The 17,394-nt window shown below is 29.7% G+C and overlaps 1 protein-coding gene across 1 annotated transcript; it reads left to right on the plus strand.

The window, feature by feature from the left end:
• Positions 1–4,517: 4,517 nt before the first annotated feature.
• On the plus strand, positions 4,518–6,644 carry LOC125832780 (delta(24)-sterol reductase-like). Its single transcript, XM_049511976.1, has 2 exons — positions 4,518–5,807; positions 6,020–6,644. Exons 1-2 carry the CDS (start codon positions 4,560–4,562, stop codon positions 6,473–6,475), a joined length of 1,704 nt encoding a protein of 567 aa, XP_049367933.1. The 5' UTR covers positions 4,518–4,559; the 3' UTR covers positions 6,476–6,644.
• The last annotated feature ends 10,750 nt before the right edge of the window (positions 6,645–17,394 follow it).

Genomic DNA, 17,394 nt, shown 5'->3' on the forward strand with positions numbered 1-17,394 from the left:
AAATCTACAATATTTTACTAGGTTACACTCTTTGATTCTTCCTTCTTTGAAAATCGAATTTGCATCTTGATTCATATTCAAAAACAAAATCGATTTCAAGGGAACAAAAAAGAAACCAACTTCTTTCAAATGGAAAAATTGATTTACATTCTTACCTTCTCCATTGAAAATTAAATTAATTTCAAGGAATAAAAAAGAAATAAAGAACAACCTCCAATGAAAAAAACAGAAATTTATTTTACATATCCTTCATTGTAAATCCCAATCGTAGTAGCACAAGAAATCATCTTCTTTTAAATGTCATATAAAAACTTTTCGATTTGGTATGATTTTCCTTATTCTCCAAAACGTATTTTACTTTGTAAACTAACCTATGTTCTTGCCTTTTTGATGCAGAAGAACAGATGAAGGGGAAGGAGGCGCAAGAAGAAGAAGAAAAGAGGTGGGGGCATGGGGTTTGGGATCTGGAAGAAAGAAACAAAGAAAGTAAAATTGAGATTTTTAAAAATAAAATAAAAATTTCCACGTGTCACATACCAATTCGTTTATTTTTTCACATAAGAGGTGTCTGGATGTACGCACTTAAAATGCAATTTTGAAAATATAAAAAGTGTCAAAATAACACAATGAGGTTTGACATGAGGTGTTTAAAATGAACAAAGCCTAGTTAAAGTGTCCAAGTGAAAGTTGATGCCAAATTTAGGGGGCCACCGATGGGTTAGCCCATTAAATACAAAGGAATGTGATATCATTTGCATGACTACAGAAAAAGTGAAAGAGAGCCTAAGCATGTCAAAGAGGTATTTAACTATAGACATGTCTCTTTGCGTAATGTAATTGAAAGGATATTTGGTGCATGAAAAAGTATATTCAGAATACAACAACAAGACATGAACAACTATGAATTGGACATGTAGGTGAAAATAGTAGTTGCTTGTGTCGTATTACATAATTCTTGGCGTGAATATCAAAGCAATGATGAATACTCAATGAACATGAACGTGATGATATAGTTACTAATGAAGATGATGAACAATTGACTCAAAGTAACATTATTGTTTCGTCTTCTCTGTCATCTGATCTAGAAATGAAAGCTTGTAGGGAAGAGATTGTTCTTAGAATGTGAGAAGATTATATAAAGGAATAGTTTGTTACTACCTCCTCCGAAAAAGTTCCAATTCTAATTTGAAGGACAAAATTGAGAAAAAAGACCAATTTGTTTTTATTGAGTTATAATTATAACCGAATCAATGACAAGTTTAAATATGTAATTAATGTATTGATCTTGCATATATTGTTATTTTGTTGTTGATGATTGATATCAATTATGCTATAAGGTTATTTTTTAACGGAATATATTCACTATAAATAGATAATACAAATTTATGGATATTTTTAATAGTTTTTAGAACTTATGGATATAAATCATATTTTTTGAAATAGACAAATATTCTTGAAAAAACTTGGGGACAAACACATGGTATAATTTTACCAAAAACATGGCTCAATTATTATTTGTCAAGAATATTTGAAAACTTGGAACCAAACGCTAGTTAAGGAGAAACAAAAGGACTATTTTGAATATTTTGGGCGTGACAAGAATAATTCTTTAAATGGTAACACCCTCCCTCTATAATTATGAGATTGTAACAAATGGAGCAAAAATATTAGAAGGAGAAAAAACAAAATATTTCAGGCGTCGTGACAGTAATAATCGATCGGATAGTAAACCCCCAATACCATATTGTGAGAAAATAAAATAAAAGTAGTAAAAAAATAAAGATAGTGACAATAATAGTTGTTCCATCCTTCGTCAGACGATGGCCAATGAAGCAAAATGGATAAAAATAAAAAATAAAAAATTTAAATTAAATGTAGTATTAATAATTGTCCGGATGATAAAGACCCTTGATTAGATGGTGACCAATGGTGCAAATATAATAAAAATATAGTCTCATAGACCTACCCTCACGTATCTCTCAATCAAATTGACTTTCTCTGTGGTTTATAATATTACACATACTTTCCTTATTTTGAAATTTTGGTAACAAATTTTTAATTATTTTTCATTAATGTAAATAAAAATAATTTGACAACTTTTACCTTTTTTCTAATATTATTATAAACACTCCTTGAATTTATTTTATCAGATATCACATTAGATAAAAGTCTTTTTTTGTTTTTTTTTATAAAAAAAGGCAATCCCGTTACTCAAAGATTCTTCTTTGCAAATAGGGGTTCCAAGTTATTTTCCTCTTCCTCTTCCGTCTTTTCTGCAAGAAGTAATTGACTATTCTTATTTTCTCTTTTATATAGTGGAGCCAGTATTAGGAGTTTGGATTCTAATTTTTTTTTTTCTCTTTCTTTACAAGTTATAACTTAATTTTATAGTCCAAATATAGAATATACGAAAAAAACTATTGTATTCGTCGAAATCCACAAATTCCCACCTAGCTTTGCTCCTGAGTCTACTGTGTGACTGATTTTGAAATAACACTACTAGAAAGTGGCTTTTGATCTCTATAATTTGTGCAATTACTTATCCTAGTGGAAACGTGGACCCATTTTTGTAGAGAAAATACTTTCCAGCAATGAAAAAGTTAGGGTTTTAACTTTTTTTTCTTCTTTTTGTTAAATATGGCAGGTAGTTGAAAGAATTTAATATTAGAAAAGGATTTAACATTAATGAAAATTAGATACAAAGAATTGTCATGAAAAATTCAATATAAGGCCCGTTTGGATTGACTTAAAAAAAATAGCTTTTAAATAAAAAATAAAAAATCAAACTAAAATAACTTTTAAGTCAAAAAAATAAAAAGTATAGGAAGATCTATTTTTGATTTTTGACTTATTATAAATCATTTTAAACTTATTTAAAGTCATTTTAAACCTTGTCAAATACTTCTTAACTTATTTTAAATCATTTTTGACTTATTTTAAGTTATTATTTTTTATATTTGTCAAACACTTTTAAAAGTCAAAAACTAATTAAAAAGTAGGTTTGACCAACTTTTAAATCAATTCAAACATCCTCATAGTTAAACACTTCATCTCCATCTGGATTTACTTGTCAAATTTTGAATTGACACACATATTAAGAAAAACAATAATTGATATAATAAATTTATTATTTTATTCCTATTAATTGGTAGAATCTCAAATATATTTACTAGCCATATTTTCCAAATACATTAATTCAATGTTTAAACTCAGGGTATAATAGAGATTTTTCTTGATCGGGGAAGTAAAATAGAAATCAAATTAGGAAAAATTTAACAAGAACGGAGTATATTAAACGACGAGAGAGGTTAGTGTGATTGAGCGAAACAAGAAAGAAAAAAAAAACGCAAAATATTTTGGGCGTGATAGTCGAGAAGTTTTTTTCCTAGAATGCCCCTAGCAATAAGGCAGGCTCTTTTATATAAAGCACAACTCCAATTACAATTATCCTTGCAACTAGGGGTGACGCATAATTCCATCTGTCAGGTATTTTCTCATTCTCCACAGTCCACTCTCTTCAACTTTTTATCTTTTTTATTTTTTTCATCAAATCATGTAAAACATAGATTCTTTACTTCTAATCGGAGTTGAAATGGTGCACTGATTCTTCAACAGAAACACACTGTTCTTTTTTTAAAAAAATTTAGAGTTTGTGCGACATGCATGCCGTTTTAAAAAAAAATAATAATTTAATTTTGTGTTTCTATGGATAGTTTTTTTTATCGTCTTTTGTTGTGTGTGTAGATCTACAAAATTTCATTACTAAATGTGTTGCCTTTTTTCCCATTTCCCTGTAGATGATATAGATCTGTACTTTTTAATACATGCTTTTTGGTGTTTAAAGTTAATTTTAAGCTAAATTGTGTAAATCTACTTAATTCTGTTCATTTGGGGTTTTTCTTTTATGCCTTTTTGTTTTGTGATTTAGCTTAAAATGTTGTAAATAAGCTAGTTTTGTGTTATTATTATATATACTAGTGAGTGAGTAATGCTTGATTGTTGAAGATGACGTTTACCTACTTCCTGAAGCACGTGGAGATGGGAATCTGCTAGTTGAATTTAGGCAACAATGTCTTGTGTTTAGTTGAAAAAAGGTGGGTTAGATCTAATTACAATAACTAATTTAGATTACCTCATGCCTGGTCCCTCATAAAAGGTGCGTGCATATCATATATTATTAAGTACTCCTACTTGTTTATGGATGCACGTGGAGATGGGAATCTGTTAGTTGAATTTGGGCAACAATGTCTTGTGTTTAGTTGAAAAAAGGTGGGTTAGATCTAATTACAATAACTAATTTAGATTACCTCATGCCTGGTCCCTCATATATTATTAAGTACTCCTACTTGTTTATGGTAAGACTTAATGCTAAAGCTGTGGTTGATGTGATTTATTTTTAATGATTATTGAATATGGAATAGTGGTTGAGGTGATTAATGATTTGCTTTACTTTTGTTCTCCAAATTTCATGATTAAAAGATGTAAAGTGGATTTGCGTTCTTGTATAACATGGTGTTTTCATCCTTGTGGCAGCTCTGTTTGGCCTCTCTTGTTTCAAAATGACAGATGTTCAGGCTCCCCCTCGCCCTAAGAGGAAGAAAAACATTATGGACCTTCTTGTCCAGTTCAGATGGATCGTCGTTATCTTCGTCGTCCTTCCTCTCTCTTTCCTGTATTATTTCTCTATATATGTTGGGGATGTTAGATCTGAGTGCAAATCATACAAGCAGCGCCAGAAGGAGCATGATGAAAATGTTAAAAAGGTTGTGAAGCGTCTTAAGGATAGGAATGCATCTAAGGATGGTCTTGTTTGCACAGCTAGAAAGCCCTGGGTTGCTGTTGGAATGAGAAATGTGGACTACAAGCGTGCTCGTCATTTTGAAGTTGATCTTTCTCCATTTAGAAATATTCTTAACATTGACACTGAGCGAATGATTGCTAAAGTCGAGCCTCTAGTCAATATGGGCCAAATCTCTAGAGTTACTGTCCCTATGAATGTTTCCCTCGCAGTTGTTGCTGAGCTTGATGATCTAACTGTTGGTGGTCTCATCAACGGCTATGGGATTGAAGGAAGTTCTCACATTTATGGACTGTTCTCAGACACTGTTGTGTCATATGAAGTTGTTCTAGCAGACGGGCAGGTAGTTAGAGCTACAAAGGACAATGAATATTCTGATCTTTTCTATGCTATTCCATGGTCTCAAGGGACTCTGGGGCTTCTGGTTTCAGCTGAGATCAAGCTCATTCCAATCAAGGAATACATGAAACTTACTTACAAACCTGTAGTTGGTAATTTGAAAGAGATTGCTCAGGCTTATATAGATTCTTTTTCACCTAAAGATGGCGATCAGGATAACCGTGAGAAAGTTCCGGACTTTGTAGAAACCATGGTGTACACTCCCACAGAAGCTGTTTGCATGACTGGTAGATATGCTTCAAAAGAAGAGGCCAAGAAGAAGGGCAATGTGATCAACAATGTTGGTTGGTGGTTCAAAACCTGGTTTTACCAGCACGCTCAAACTGCACTCAAGAAGGGGGAATTCGTAGAGTACATTCCAACTAGGGAATACTACCACAGGCACACAAGATGCTTGTATTGGGAAGGGAAACTTATCCTTCCATTCGGTGATCAGTGGTGGTTTAGGTTTTTCTTTGGATGGGCCATGCCTCCCAAGGTTTCTCTACTTAAAGCCACTCAAGGTGAATACATTAGGAACTATTACCATGAAAACCATGTCATTCAGGATATGCTTGTTCCTCTTTACAAGGTTGGCGATGCTCTTGAGTGGGTCAACCGTGAGATGGAGGTAAAGTTCACATTGTTTTCCATCCAGAATATGAAAGGGAAAATTGGTTTTGTAGGCCACCTCTTACAAATTTCTTTTAGTTTAATGAATGGCCTTTTTATAAGAGATCAATCTTTCTTACACCTAATATACCCTCTGTGTTCCATCTTTCAGTACTTGTGCATATTTTTTCATTATACAAGTGCATCATTAACAATTTTATTTTTGTTTAGGTGTATCCCCTCTGGCTCTGCCCTCACAGACTCTACAGGCTGCCTCTTAAAACAATGGTGTACCCTGAACCAGGTTTTGAGCTGCACAAGAGGCAGGGTGACACAAAATATGCTCAAATGTACACCGATGTTGGTGTCTACTATGCTCCTGGACCTATTTTGAGGGGTGAGGTCTTTGATGGTATAGAGGCAGTCCGTAAGTTGGAGAGTTGGTTGATTGAAAACCATGGATTCCAGCCACAATACGCTGTCTCTGAGCTGACGGAGAAGAACTTCTGGAGGATGTTTGATGGAAGCCTATACGAGAACTGCAGAAAAAAGTACAGAGCCATCGGAACCTTCATGAGTGTGTACTATAAGTCTAAGAAAGGAAAGAAGACCGAGAAGGAGGTGCAGGACGCTGAGCAAGAGACTGCTGAAGTTGAGACCCCAGAAGTTGATGAGCCTGAAGATTGATCATAGACTAGTTTTTTAGTGTTCATGGCTTTTCTGCCTTTCTCATTTATGTAGTTGTGTTTGTCTGAATTCTGTTAGTTTCCTTGTTCTGTTTGTCATTGCACCTTTGAACATTTCAAGCCTTGAGCTTGTTTATTTCCTTTTAACCAGCTGGACTGGATTAGTTCAATGTCTTTTTTTGCTTCACCCTCCTCCTTTTCAAAATCATATCAAATAATGTCAGCCTAGGCTTGTCAAAAGACACTGTCCTTTGAGAAAATTTTACTCGGTATGGGTGTATCTATAAGATCCAACAAACTCTTTTAGAATAAAGTTTGGAGTTAGAATCCTAACAAAGATTAAGTAATATAAATCCAACAAAAGAAAATAAGCTTTGCTCTCTGTTTTTTCACTCTCGCAAACAAGAGCATGAGATGACATATTTATAAATCAGAAAGTAATGTTCACCAACGTTCCAATAAAGAGAAATATAATATATGAAGTAAATGGTAGTAAAAACAATTGTATTAGATTGAATTTGAACGTTGGAAATTGCAAGATATTAAAAAGTCAAAAGAAATATGTTTAGGCAATTGTAATATTTTGTCACAATGAATGGCCTTTTGAGGCAATTCAATTTTTAGAGAACAATAACTTTTTTAAATATTAAAATAAATAGTTGGTCAACATCAACTCCACCTTCTGGCACCAGCTGGTATAACTGTGATGTGAGGGGTGTAATAACAAATTTTGAATTTTTTTTTTTTTAATTATGTATGAAAGCATAAATATGATGTAGCAGATAAAATTTGTATAAAGGCTACCCTCATACTTTGTCAAATGGACAATTGCGTCTCATTTCAGAAAATGACCCAAACTTCTCTCTTTTCCCTCTCTGACTTTACTTTTTTTTCTTTGGTTTCGGCTCTTCAATCAATTCTTCCAAATTTTGCACGTCCTACTTTAATCCGCCAAAAGTTTGAAATCCAAAAATTCCCATTCTGTTTCTAGCATTTTAATGTTATTTTCCATCTCATATTAATTATTTATATTACTAAAAATTATTTGTTAATTTACAAATTAAAGTATAATTAATTACAATTTTCCTATTTTATTATAAGAATTATTTCTTTTTGAAAGTGTATATATAATTTATAAAGTTACATGAAAAAAATTTTAAGGTGTAAATTAGTAAAACTGTTACTATTTTATTTACTATTTCTTAAATAATTTGTAAAAGAAAAACTAGACTATTAATATGAAAAACAAAGAAGGAATAAAATTAGTTTACTTTTCTATTCTTCTGACAATTTCATAATTCCAAAAGTACTTAAATTCATCAAATACTCTCCAACAAGAAAATATAACGGAAAGAGCATCAATAATCTTGACAAATAATTCCAAAAGTTTTCGTGTTATTTTCATGAAATTCAAAAACGAAAAACATTCATAAACACCTACAGATATACATATTCTTTCCGTCAATTTATATATTTTTTATTCTTCAAATTCAAACTAAGCGAAATTTAATAAATATTTTGTTCATCTATTTTTCTTACACGTTTCTTAAGAAATTATACATAAAAATGATAATTTTATTTATTCCGAGACTTTTTTGCGACTTTACAAATTTTATTATACTTTTAAAAAAATTAATTGTTAGGATAATTTTTTTTAATTATATCCTAATTTTATAAACTGACAATTAAATACAAACAATAATTTATTATACTATGAATAACTAGCATAGAATAAAAAAAAAATCTCAAAACTTATATAATGATCACAAAAATTAAATAAAAATTCACTAAATAAAAACAAACATAAACATAAAATATATTGAAAAAGGCATAAAAATGGCAGATGGCAAATTAAGATGTACCTCTGTCAGCTTAGCAAATGAGTCTCATTCATGTCCATTTGTCAATCAAACAATGCATCACACAAGTATGATTTAGCGTGCCTCACACATAATTATTTTTTTTTTCCAAATTTCGTGCTTGAAAATGTTATAACAAGTGCAATATTTTATTTTCATTGTGAATGTCATAATATTTTGTTTTCTTCAAATAAAATTCAATGACTTTTGGGTTTGATCATAAATTTGATAGATTTAAGGAAGAATAATAGTCTTATTCCTTGAGTTTTTGGTTTATTTCAATTTTTAAAAAATTAAATAAATTGTGCTCATTTGGCCATTCAATCTAATAATTTTTTGTTCTTATTTTTTCTATTTTCTAATTGCATCCACATAGGAAGTATTGTCGACAGAGCTAGCATAATATATGTGGATTCATATTAATTCAATAATATTATTGCATATTACCTTAAAAATTATGTAAAAACTCATCATAAACTTTAAATTTTAAATCTGCTTATAAATTTGTTGGGCAAGATCTCTTTGTTGATAGTGTACCAATGTCCCATTCTCAGATGTGACTTTGGTTCCTTCTCCTACTCTCAATTTATGATATTTTATGGAAATTCATGTCAAAATTTGAAGCATTAAGGGTGTGTTTGGTATGAAGGAAAATATTTTCCAGAAAATATTTTTCAATTTTCTCATATTTGGTTGGGCTAAATGTTTTAGAAAATATTTTCTAAATCAACTCATTTTCCTCAAATTTAAGGAAAATGACTTTCCTTCTAAACTTAAGGAAAACATTTTTCAAAACTCTCTTCCAACTTCAAATTATAATTATTTTTTTGTTGAAAAAATTAATTTATTTTGTCCTTACCCTCAAACCACCCCCAACCACCCCCCCCCCCCCCCCCCCCCCCGTCAAAAAATAAAATAAAATTTAAAGCTTGTTTTTAAATTCAATTTTTTTACCCCACCCTCATCCCTACCCCCACCTCCTCCCAAAAAAAATATTAAAAATTATTTTTAAAAGATATTTTTAATTTCAATTTTTTATTTTTTTACCCCCACCCACTACCCTCGCCCCCCCCCCCCCCCCCCATCAACCTCCCTATCAGCCCCTAACCACCCTCAAAAAGAAAAAAATTTAAGTTTGTTTTTAAAAAATATTTTCAACTTCAAATTTTTATTTTTTCATCCCGATCCTCGATCACCCACCCCCCTCTCCGGTCACACCCCGACCCCCAAAAAAAAAATTGAGTTTGTTTTTAAAAAAATATTTACAAATTCAAAATATCATTTTTTCACCCTACCCTCGACCCCCCACCCACCTCCTACCCCGCACCCACCCACACCTACCCCCACCCACCTCCTACCCCGCACCCACCCACACCTACCCCCCACCCAGCCCCCACCCCCCCCCCCCCCCCAAAAAAAAAATTTAAGCTTGTTTTTAAAAAATATTTTCAACTTCAAAATTTCAATTTTTCACCCCTACCCTCGACCCCCCCCCCCCCTCTTCACCCAGCCCCAAAAAAAATTAAGTTTGTTTTTAAAAACTATTTTCAATTTCAAAAATTATTTTCTATTCTGGTAGTAAAAGATATTTCTCAAAAATATTTTTCATTCATAAATCAAACACTAAAAATCTTTTCCGGAAAATATTTTCTATTCACCAACCAAACATGAGAAAATAAGTCAAAAATCAACTTGTTTTCCAGGAAAACATTTTCCTTCATACCAAACACACCCTAAGAGTGTTGGGAGAATTTTCCTTGGTCTGTTTGTCATTGCACCTTTGAACATTTTCATGCCTTGAGCTTTTTTATTTCCTTTTAACCAGCTGGACTGGACTGGATTATTAGTTCAATGTCTTTTTTTGCTTCACCTCCCTCCTTTTCAAAATCATATCAAATGTCAGCCTAGTAGACTTGAGGCTTGTCAAAAGACACTGTCTTTGAGAAAATTTTACTCATTATGGGTGTATTTTTAAGATCCAACAAACTCTTTTAGTATAAAGTTAGGAGTTAGAATCCAACAAAGATTAAGTAATGTAAATCCAACAAAACAAAAGAAAATAAGGTTAAACAAGAGCATAAGATGACATATTTATAAGTTGAAAAGTAATGTTCACCAACGTTCCAATAAAAAGAAATAATATATGAAGTAAATGTTAGTAAAAACAATTGTATTAAATTGAATTTGAACGTTGGATAATTGCAAGGAAAAGATAATTCTATTTTTTAAAAGTCAAGGAATTGCTTAGGCAATTGTAAATTCTCAATGAATGGCCTTTAAGGCAATTCGATTTCTAGAAAACGTTATTTTTTTCTTTTCTTTTAGAGATATTAAAATAACTATTTGGTTAACATCAACTCCACCTTCTGGCACCAGCTGGTATATCTGTGATGTGATGGGTGTAATTAGGGGTGTTCACGGTTTTGATAAAAACCGATCTAAATCGAAAAACTGAATCAAACCAAAAAAATAAACCGATTTTATTTGGGTTTGGTTTGGTTTTAGATTTTTGAAAACCGATAGTATTTGGTTTTGATATGGTTTTATTCGAAAAAATCAAAGAAATAACCGAACCGAATAGATGAATTATATACATATATTTTTATTAATATACATACTTAATATATTGTTTTTATAAACAATTTTAAAGATCTTATATATATTTTCATTAAAATTTCTTTATTTTTATTTTTATTTCTTTTACCCTCCCTAGGAGCTCCCACCCCTTTTGCTTCCTTGGTGACTCGAATTCACAACCTTCGGGTTGGAAGTGAGGGGTGCCTAAAAAAAAATTTCTTTATAATTTACTTAGCAAAAATGTCAAAAGATGAAAACATTTATCTTATTGATTTCATGTATATGACAATTTTTTGTGGAACTGAAAATGTTATTGTCTCTTCCTTTTAGGTCAATATAGTGAATTTTAAAGCTTTATTGATAGTAAATTTAGTGATCGAAAGTTCAGTAATTTAAGTCATTCAAACTATTTTTCGTTTTGAATGGATTGTTGTCACTTTTTTCACATTTTGAATGAATTGTTTCTTTTGTTTTTGTGTATGGTTAATAACCGAATAACCGAACCAAACTAAATCGAAATCGATAAATATATATTATATTTGATTTGGATTGGTTTTATAATTTTAAAATCGATTAAGTTGGTTTGATTTTGGTTTTGATCAATAACCGATTCAAACCGACCCGTAAACATCCCTAGGTGTAATAGCAAATTTTGAATAAGGCAAAAACTCCACTCATACTTTGTCAAATGGACAATTGGGTCTCATTTGAGAAAATGGCCCAAACTTCTCTCTCTTTCCATTTAGTAACGTTTTTTTCCCTCTCTCTTACTTTACTTTCTTTTCCCTTGGTTTCAGCTTTTCAATCAATTGTTCCAAATTTTGCACGTTCCTACTTTAATAATTGGGGAATTTTCACATCTAGCCTCTCAAAAATAACTTAATCATATTTCATAGCTATAGTTTGTTAATTATGATTTGTAGCTACATGTTAGGGGGAGGAGAGAGGCGAACGAGATTGGGGGAGGGAGGAGAGAGGATAGAGAGTGGAGAGAGACGAATTATATATGTATATTTGTCAAATAATTGTATGTATGTAAATCGTATACATATGTATTTATATATCTGACAAGCGAGATTGAGAGAGGGAAGAGAGAGACGAGCGAGAAAAGATAGAGAGTGGAGAGAGGCAAACTGTATATGTACATACATTAGATATACATATGTATTTGTATATCTGGCGAGGAGAGAGACGAGCGAGATTGGGAGAGGGAGGAGAGAGGCAAGTGAGAGAGGGAAGAGAGTGGAGAGAGACTAATTGTATTTGTATATCTGTCATATAATTGTATATGTATATGTACAATTTGAGTCAATTCCCTAAATGGTTACCCAAGTTTAGAGAATTGCATTGAAATATCATTTATGTTTCATTTAGGACCAAAATGTCACTCAACTATCTCTATTATTCTCCAAATATATTTGACACTTCAAAAGCCTCACTCTCTCATAGTTGGCATGCATGTCATTACAGTTTTTTTTAAATAATAAACTAATTTGATTCATTAAACTCATTTAACTAAAATAATGATCACATTAGTTCATTAAGAATAAATCTTCATACTTACGAATCTTTTATTATAATTATAATTTTTATTTTTTTATGTTATGAAGAAAAGGTTTTTAAAACGCACTATAATATCATCAATTTTGAATACTTATAAACATATACATTCAAAAAAAAATTTGATATACAAATCAGTCATGAATGCTAACTTACATCAATTAATCATAAAATTTATAATGAATCAATAATATTAAATGTCAATTAACTATTACAATAAAATTAATTGTGCATTTTGAAATTCATGCTTACAATATTTTTTTTCTTGAAAAAAATAGAAAGTGAATAATATTATTACTATTTTTATCCAAAAAAATAAATACTAAATATCTCAAAAGTCCCCTTCTATTCTAGTTGATATGTCATGTTATTAAATCATCATTTACAAAAATAATAGACCTATTTAATTCATCAAACTTATGTCTCTACAAAACAAATATATAAATTACATGAGAATTTATGAAGATTATAAAAAAAATTAAAAAGAAAAACTAATTCCTTTATGTTTTTTTACCAAACAAAATTCAATGAAAAAAACTATGTACGCAATTATTACTTGGTAATTTTCAAAATCCCTAAGTAAATTATTTGAAAATTTTAAACTTTTTTTTTTAAAAAAGTATTCAAATAAATTTGTAAGGATGACAAAAAGTTGGTAAGAAAGAGAAAATTATTATTTAATTTTTTTTAATTTTTTTTTTTATTTTTATTCTTTTATTGCTATAATATATTATATTTTAACGTATCATACAATTAAACACCAATATATATTCTTATCTCATTCCAAATTCATGAAATACAAGTAATAATTAATTGAATTGCCTATTTTAATTCAATAGTATACATATTATTGAGATTATTATAATGACAAATAAAGACCAAAATTTTATTTTCTAATATAAATATTATTCAATTTCTATTATCTTTTAAAAAAAGATATTGTAAGAATGGATTTCAAAGTACCCAATTAATTATTTTTTAATAGTTAATTGACCTTTAATATTATTGATCCATTATATAATATATGATTAATTGATGTAAGTTGACATTCATGAGTGATTTATATATCAATATTTTTTGAATATATATGTTTATAAGTATTCAAAATTGATGACATTATAGTAAGTTTTAAAAAGCCATTCTTCATAGCATTAAAAAAAAATTATGATAAAAGATTCTTAAGCATGCAAATTTCTTCTTAATAAACTAATATATACTTTTTAGAAAATAATAAGATCATTATTTTAGTTAAATGAGTTTGATGAATTAAATAAGTCTATTTTTTTAAAAAAAAAAAGTTTCAATGACATGGCATGCCAACTAGGAGAGAGTGAAACTTTTGAAGTGTTAAGTATATTTAGAAGAAAATAATGATAGTTGAGTGATATTTTGGTCCTAAATGAAACATAAATGATATTTCAAGGCAATTCCCTAAACTTGGGTGATCATTTAGGGAATTGACTATGTACAATTTGTATTTGTATATGTATAAAAGAAGAAAGAGACGATGCAAATAGTAATTACAACTAAAATTAAGTTGCGAGCCATAATGAATTTAAACTATAAATATGTTAGTTAATTAACTAGTATATGTTTGCTTACTCACATAAGTTTTCCTTAATAATTTTATCGCGAAAAGTCTGAAATCCAAAAATTCTCGCATAATTCATTCTGTTTCTAACATTTAATATTATTTTCCATCTCATATTAATTATATATATTACTAAAAATCATTAGATAAAATTATTTGTTAGTTTACAAATTAAGATATAATTAATTACAATTTTCCTATTTTATTATAAGAATTAATTTTTTTGAAAGTGTAAATATAATTTATAAAGTTACATGAAATTTTTTAAAGTGTAAATTAGTAAAACTATTATTTTATTTATGATTTCTTAAAGAATTCGTAAAAGAAAAACTAAAAGAAGGTATAAACAAATTAAATCAGCCTTAATATAAATCTTAGAGAAGAAAAAATATTTTAAAAAATAGAAATTGAGAGAGGCATAAAAAAAAAGAAGGCAGACGGCGTATTATTTTTAATTTTTTGGTAAATAAAAAAATATTCATTCATTTCCAGCCAAAAAGTTGAATTACAAGAGCCAAATGCATCTATTTCTCATTTTGCAGAAAGTTAACATCCTAAAATAATCCCGATCATTATAGACAAATTAAAAGTAACTATTATTACATAGTTAAAAGCAAAGTAAACACTGAATCCTGTACTTCATGGTACACCATTTAAGTTCAGCAGGGAATGCTGCTTCCATTTGGCCAAAGCTCTCCCCCTGATGTGAAGATAGCATTTGGCCATATTTTTTCTGCTTGTTTGAAACCTGAGTAGGTTCCTTTCTCTCCATATAACTGCTACAAGCGATCAATTTCATTTACCCAGGTGAGTTCTGTATTCCAATCATCAATCTCTCCCACAAATTCCAATCCATCTTATACTTTTTTATTGTTTTTATCTTTTAGTATATTATTTCAAGTTTGAAACTTAGAATTCTGAATGATTCAATAAAAATTATAGTCCACACATGTTGGTAATTATAATAAAGTTTAAATCAAAATGAAATTAATACTAATGCAAAAAGAAAATCAATTCAACACTAACAATGACAATAATATTGAATATTTGTTCTTTGGTTTTACATTGGTTTAGACAATTCAAATACATAATCTAATTTTAATTTCCTTTAATATTTAGTCATGTAACTAATACTTATTAAATTTATTATTTTAGCATGATTTAGTACTTTTAAATTATGATCATCTTCATTATGACTTGTTAATTTGTAATATTTGTTTTACGTGATTTCATTATTATTATTTTTTTGTTGGATATTTTAATGTCATTACTCATATCATATTTTGTATTATTTTCTTAAGAAACACCTTAGATAGTTATATTTTGATAGGACTAAAAAAATATTGAAGTACAAGTAAATTATATGTTTGTATGAATACTTTACCGGAAAAACCCGAAAAAATCCGAGGTTGAAAAACTCGAGTTTTATTGGTTTGGTTTGGTTTATAGATTTAAAAATCCGACACAAATGATTTGATTTGATATTTAAAAAACTCGAACCAACCCGATTATATACACCCCTACTGTCTAGCAAGCAATATCAATATCTTCCTAATGACCCAAGTTGCTCATTCATGTCCATTTTATCAGCTGGCAAATGGGTCTCATTCATGTCCATTTGTCAATCAAACAATGCATCACACGAGTATGATTGACGTGCCTCACACATAATAATTTTTTTTTCCAAATATCGTGCTTAAAAATGTTATAACAAGTGCAATATTTTATTTTCATTGTGAATGTCACAATATTTTGTTTTCTTCAAATAAAATACAATAACTTTTGAGTTTGATCATAAATTTGATAGATTTAAGGAAAAATAATAGTCTTAATCCTTGATTTTTTTGGTTTATTTCAATTTTAAACCAATTAAATAAATTGTGCTCTTTTGGCAATTCAACCTAATTGAAGCTAACACTGTTAATTTTTGTTCTTATTTTTTCCATTTTCTAATTGCATCCACATGGGAAAGTATTGTCGACGGAGCTAGCATAATATATGTGGATTCAAATTAACTCAATAATATTATTGTATATTACCTTAAAAATTGTATAGAAACTCATCATAAACTTTAAATTTAAAATTTGCTTATAAATTTGTTAGGCAAGATCTCTTTGTTGATAGTCCACCCATGTCCCATTCTCATATGCGACTTTGGTTCCTTCTCCTACTCTCAATTTATGATATTTTATGAAAATTCATGTCAAAGTTTGAAGCATTAAGAGAGTTGGGAGAATTTTTCCTCGTTTTTGGTGGGTAGGGGATTCAATACAAAAGGATGTGACTCTAACACAATTAGTTTCTGTTTTAATTTAGGGGCAAAAATAACACAAGTCCCCTTCAAAGACATAATATTGATAATGCTCTTAAAATTGAAATACATTTTGATAATGGATTGCAAAATCTTGGTGGTATTTTCTATTCAATGAATGGAGAGTCCGCTTTAAATCGTACGCCTTTCACCCACCTCTGAATATGTGCTTCAACAGAAATCACACAAGGATGATTAGAAACCTTTGGCAAAATGTTCTATGTAACCAACAAATAAAGTACAGTACATAATCTAGGAATTGATAATGTAGTCATTTAGATGTTTCCAAAATGGGGACTATTGGGTAAACGCTTGTTAGTATTCTAACCTTCCTTCTCTTTTCAGGACCTATCCGAAAGAGAATTCAGTATAACTTAATTGCAAATATTTGAATGGTTGTTTGTTGTTCAAACATTCTTGTATAAAGTGCTTGATCTAATAACACAAGAATCAAAAGTGATATAAGCCAATAATGTAAGAACTAACTATTATTTTCCTTGGATTTTTATCTTTATTGTATTTGAGTTCAAGGGCTCTAAATCTTTATTTTGATCTTTCAAACTTATAAAGCAATATTAGAGTGTTTGTTGTTTGTAGAGAAATCAAAGTATCTAATCTTCGAGCTCTCTCGCTTCTTATTGTGAATTCTGACGTTTTTTCTGAATTGTGATATATATGTTTATAGTTTTGGAAGATAGAATTTATGATGAGAAAATATATTTTACCTGTATCTAATTGATTGGAATGCGTCATTTATACAGTAACATGTCTTTGTTGGCCCTTTGGTTTGATTTGACAAGCCTTATAATTTGGATGGTGGCATGATTCTATTGATTCATTTATGTGATTTGATCAAGCTACGTCATTTAACAGATGACACATATTTGAGTAGTTTAGGATAACATAACTGTAAACACAAATTAGTGTAAAAAAGAAAAGAAAAAGTCAAGTAGTGATGGATCCATATAGTAATATCATGTAGCTTTACGAGAATCCAATAACTTTTGTCTAAATCTTTTTCT

The sequence above is a fragment of the Solanum verrucosum genome, unplaced genomic scaffold (genome assembly GCF_900185275.1).
Source record: "Solanum verrucosum unplaced genomic scaffold, falcon-dt-bn FXZP01000081.1, whole genome shotgun sequence".
In the NCBI taxonomy this organism is placed as follows: Eukaryota; Viridiplantae; Streptophyta; class Magnoliopsida; order Solanales; family Solanaceae; genus Solanum; species Solanum verrucosum.

Coding starts and splice junctions, on each gene's coding strand:
- LOC125832780 (XM_049511976.1), top strand. CDS start 4,560: ATGACAGATGTTCAGGCTCCCCCTCGCCCTAAGAGGAAGAAAAACATT. Junction 5,808..6,019: donor GGGTCAACCGTGAGATGGAG/GTAAAGTTCACA, acceptor ATTTTTGTTTAG/GTGTATCCCCTCTGGCTCTG.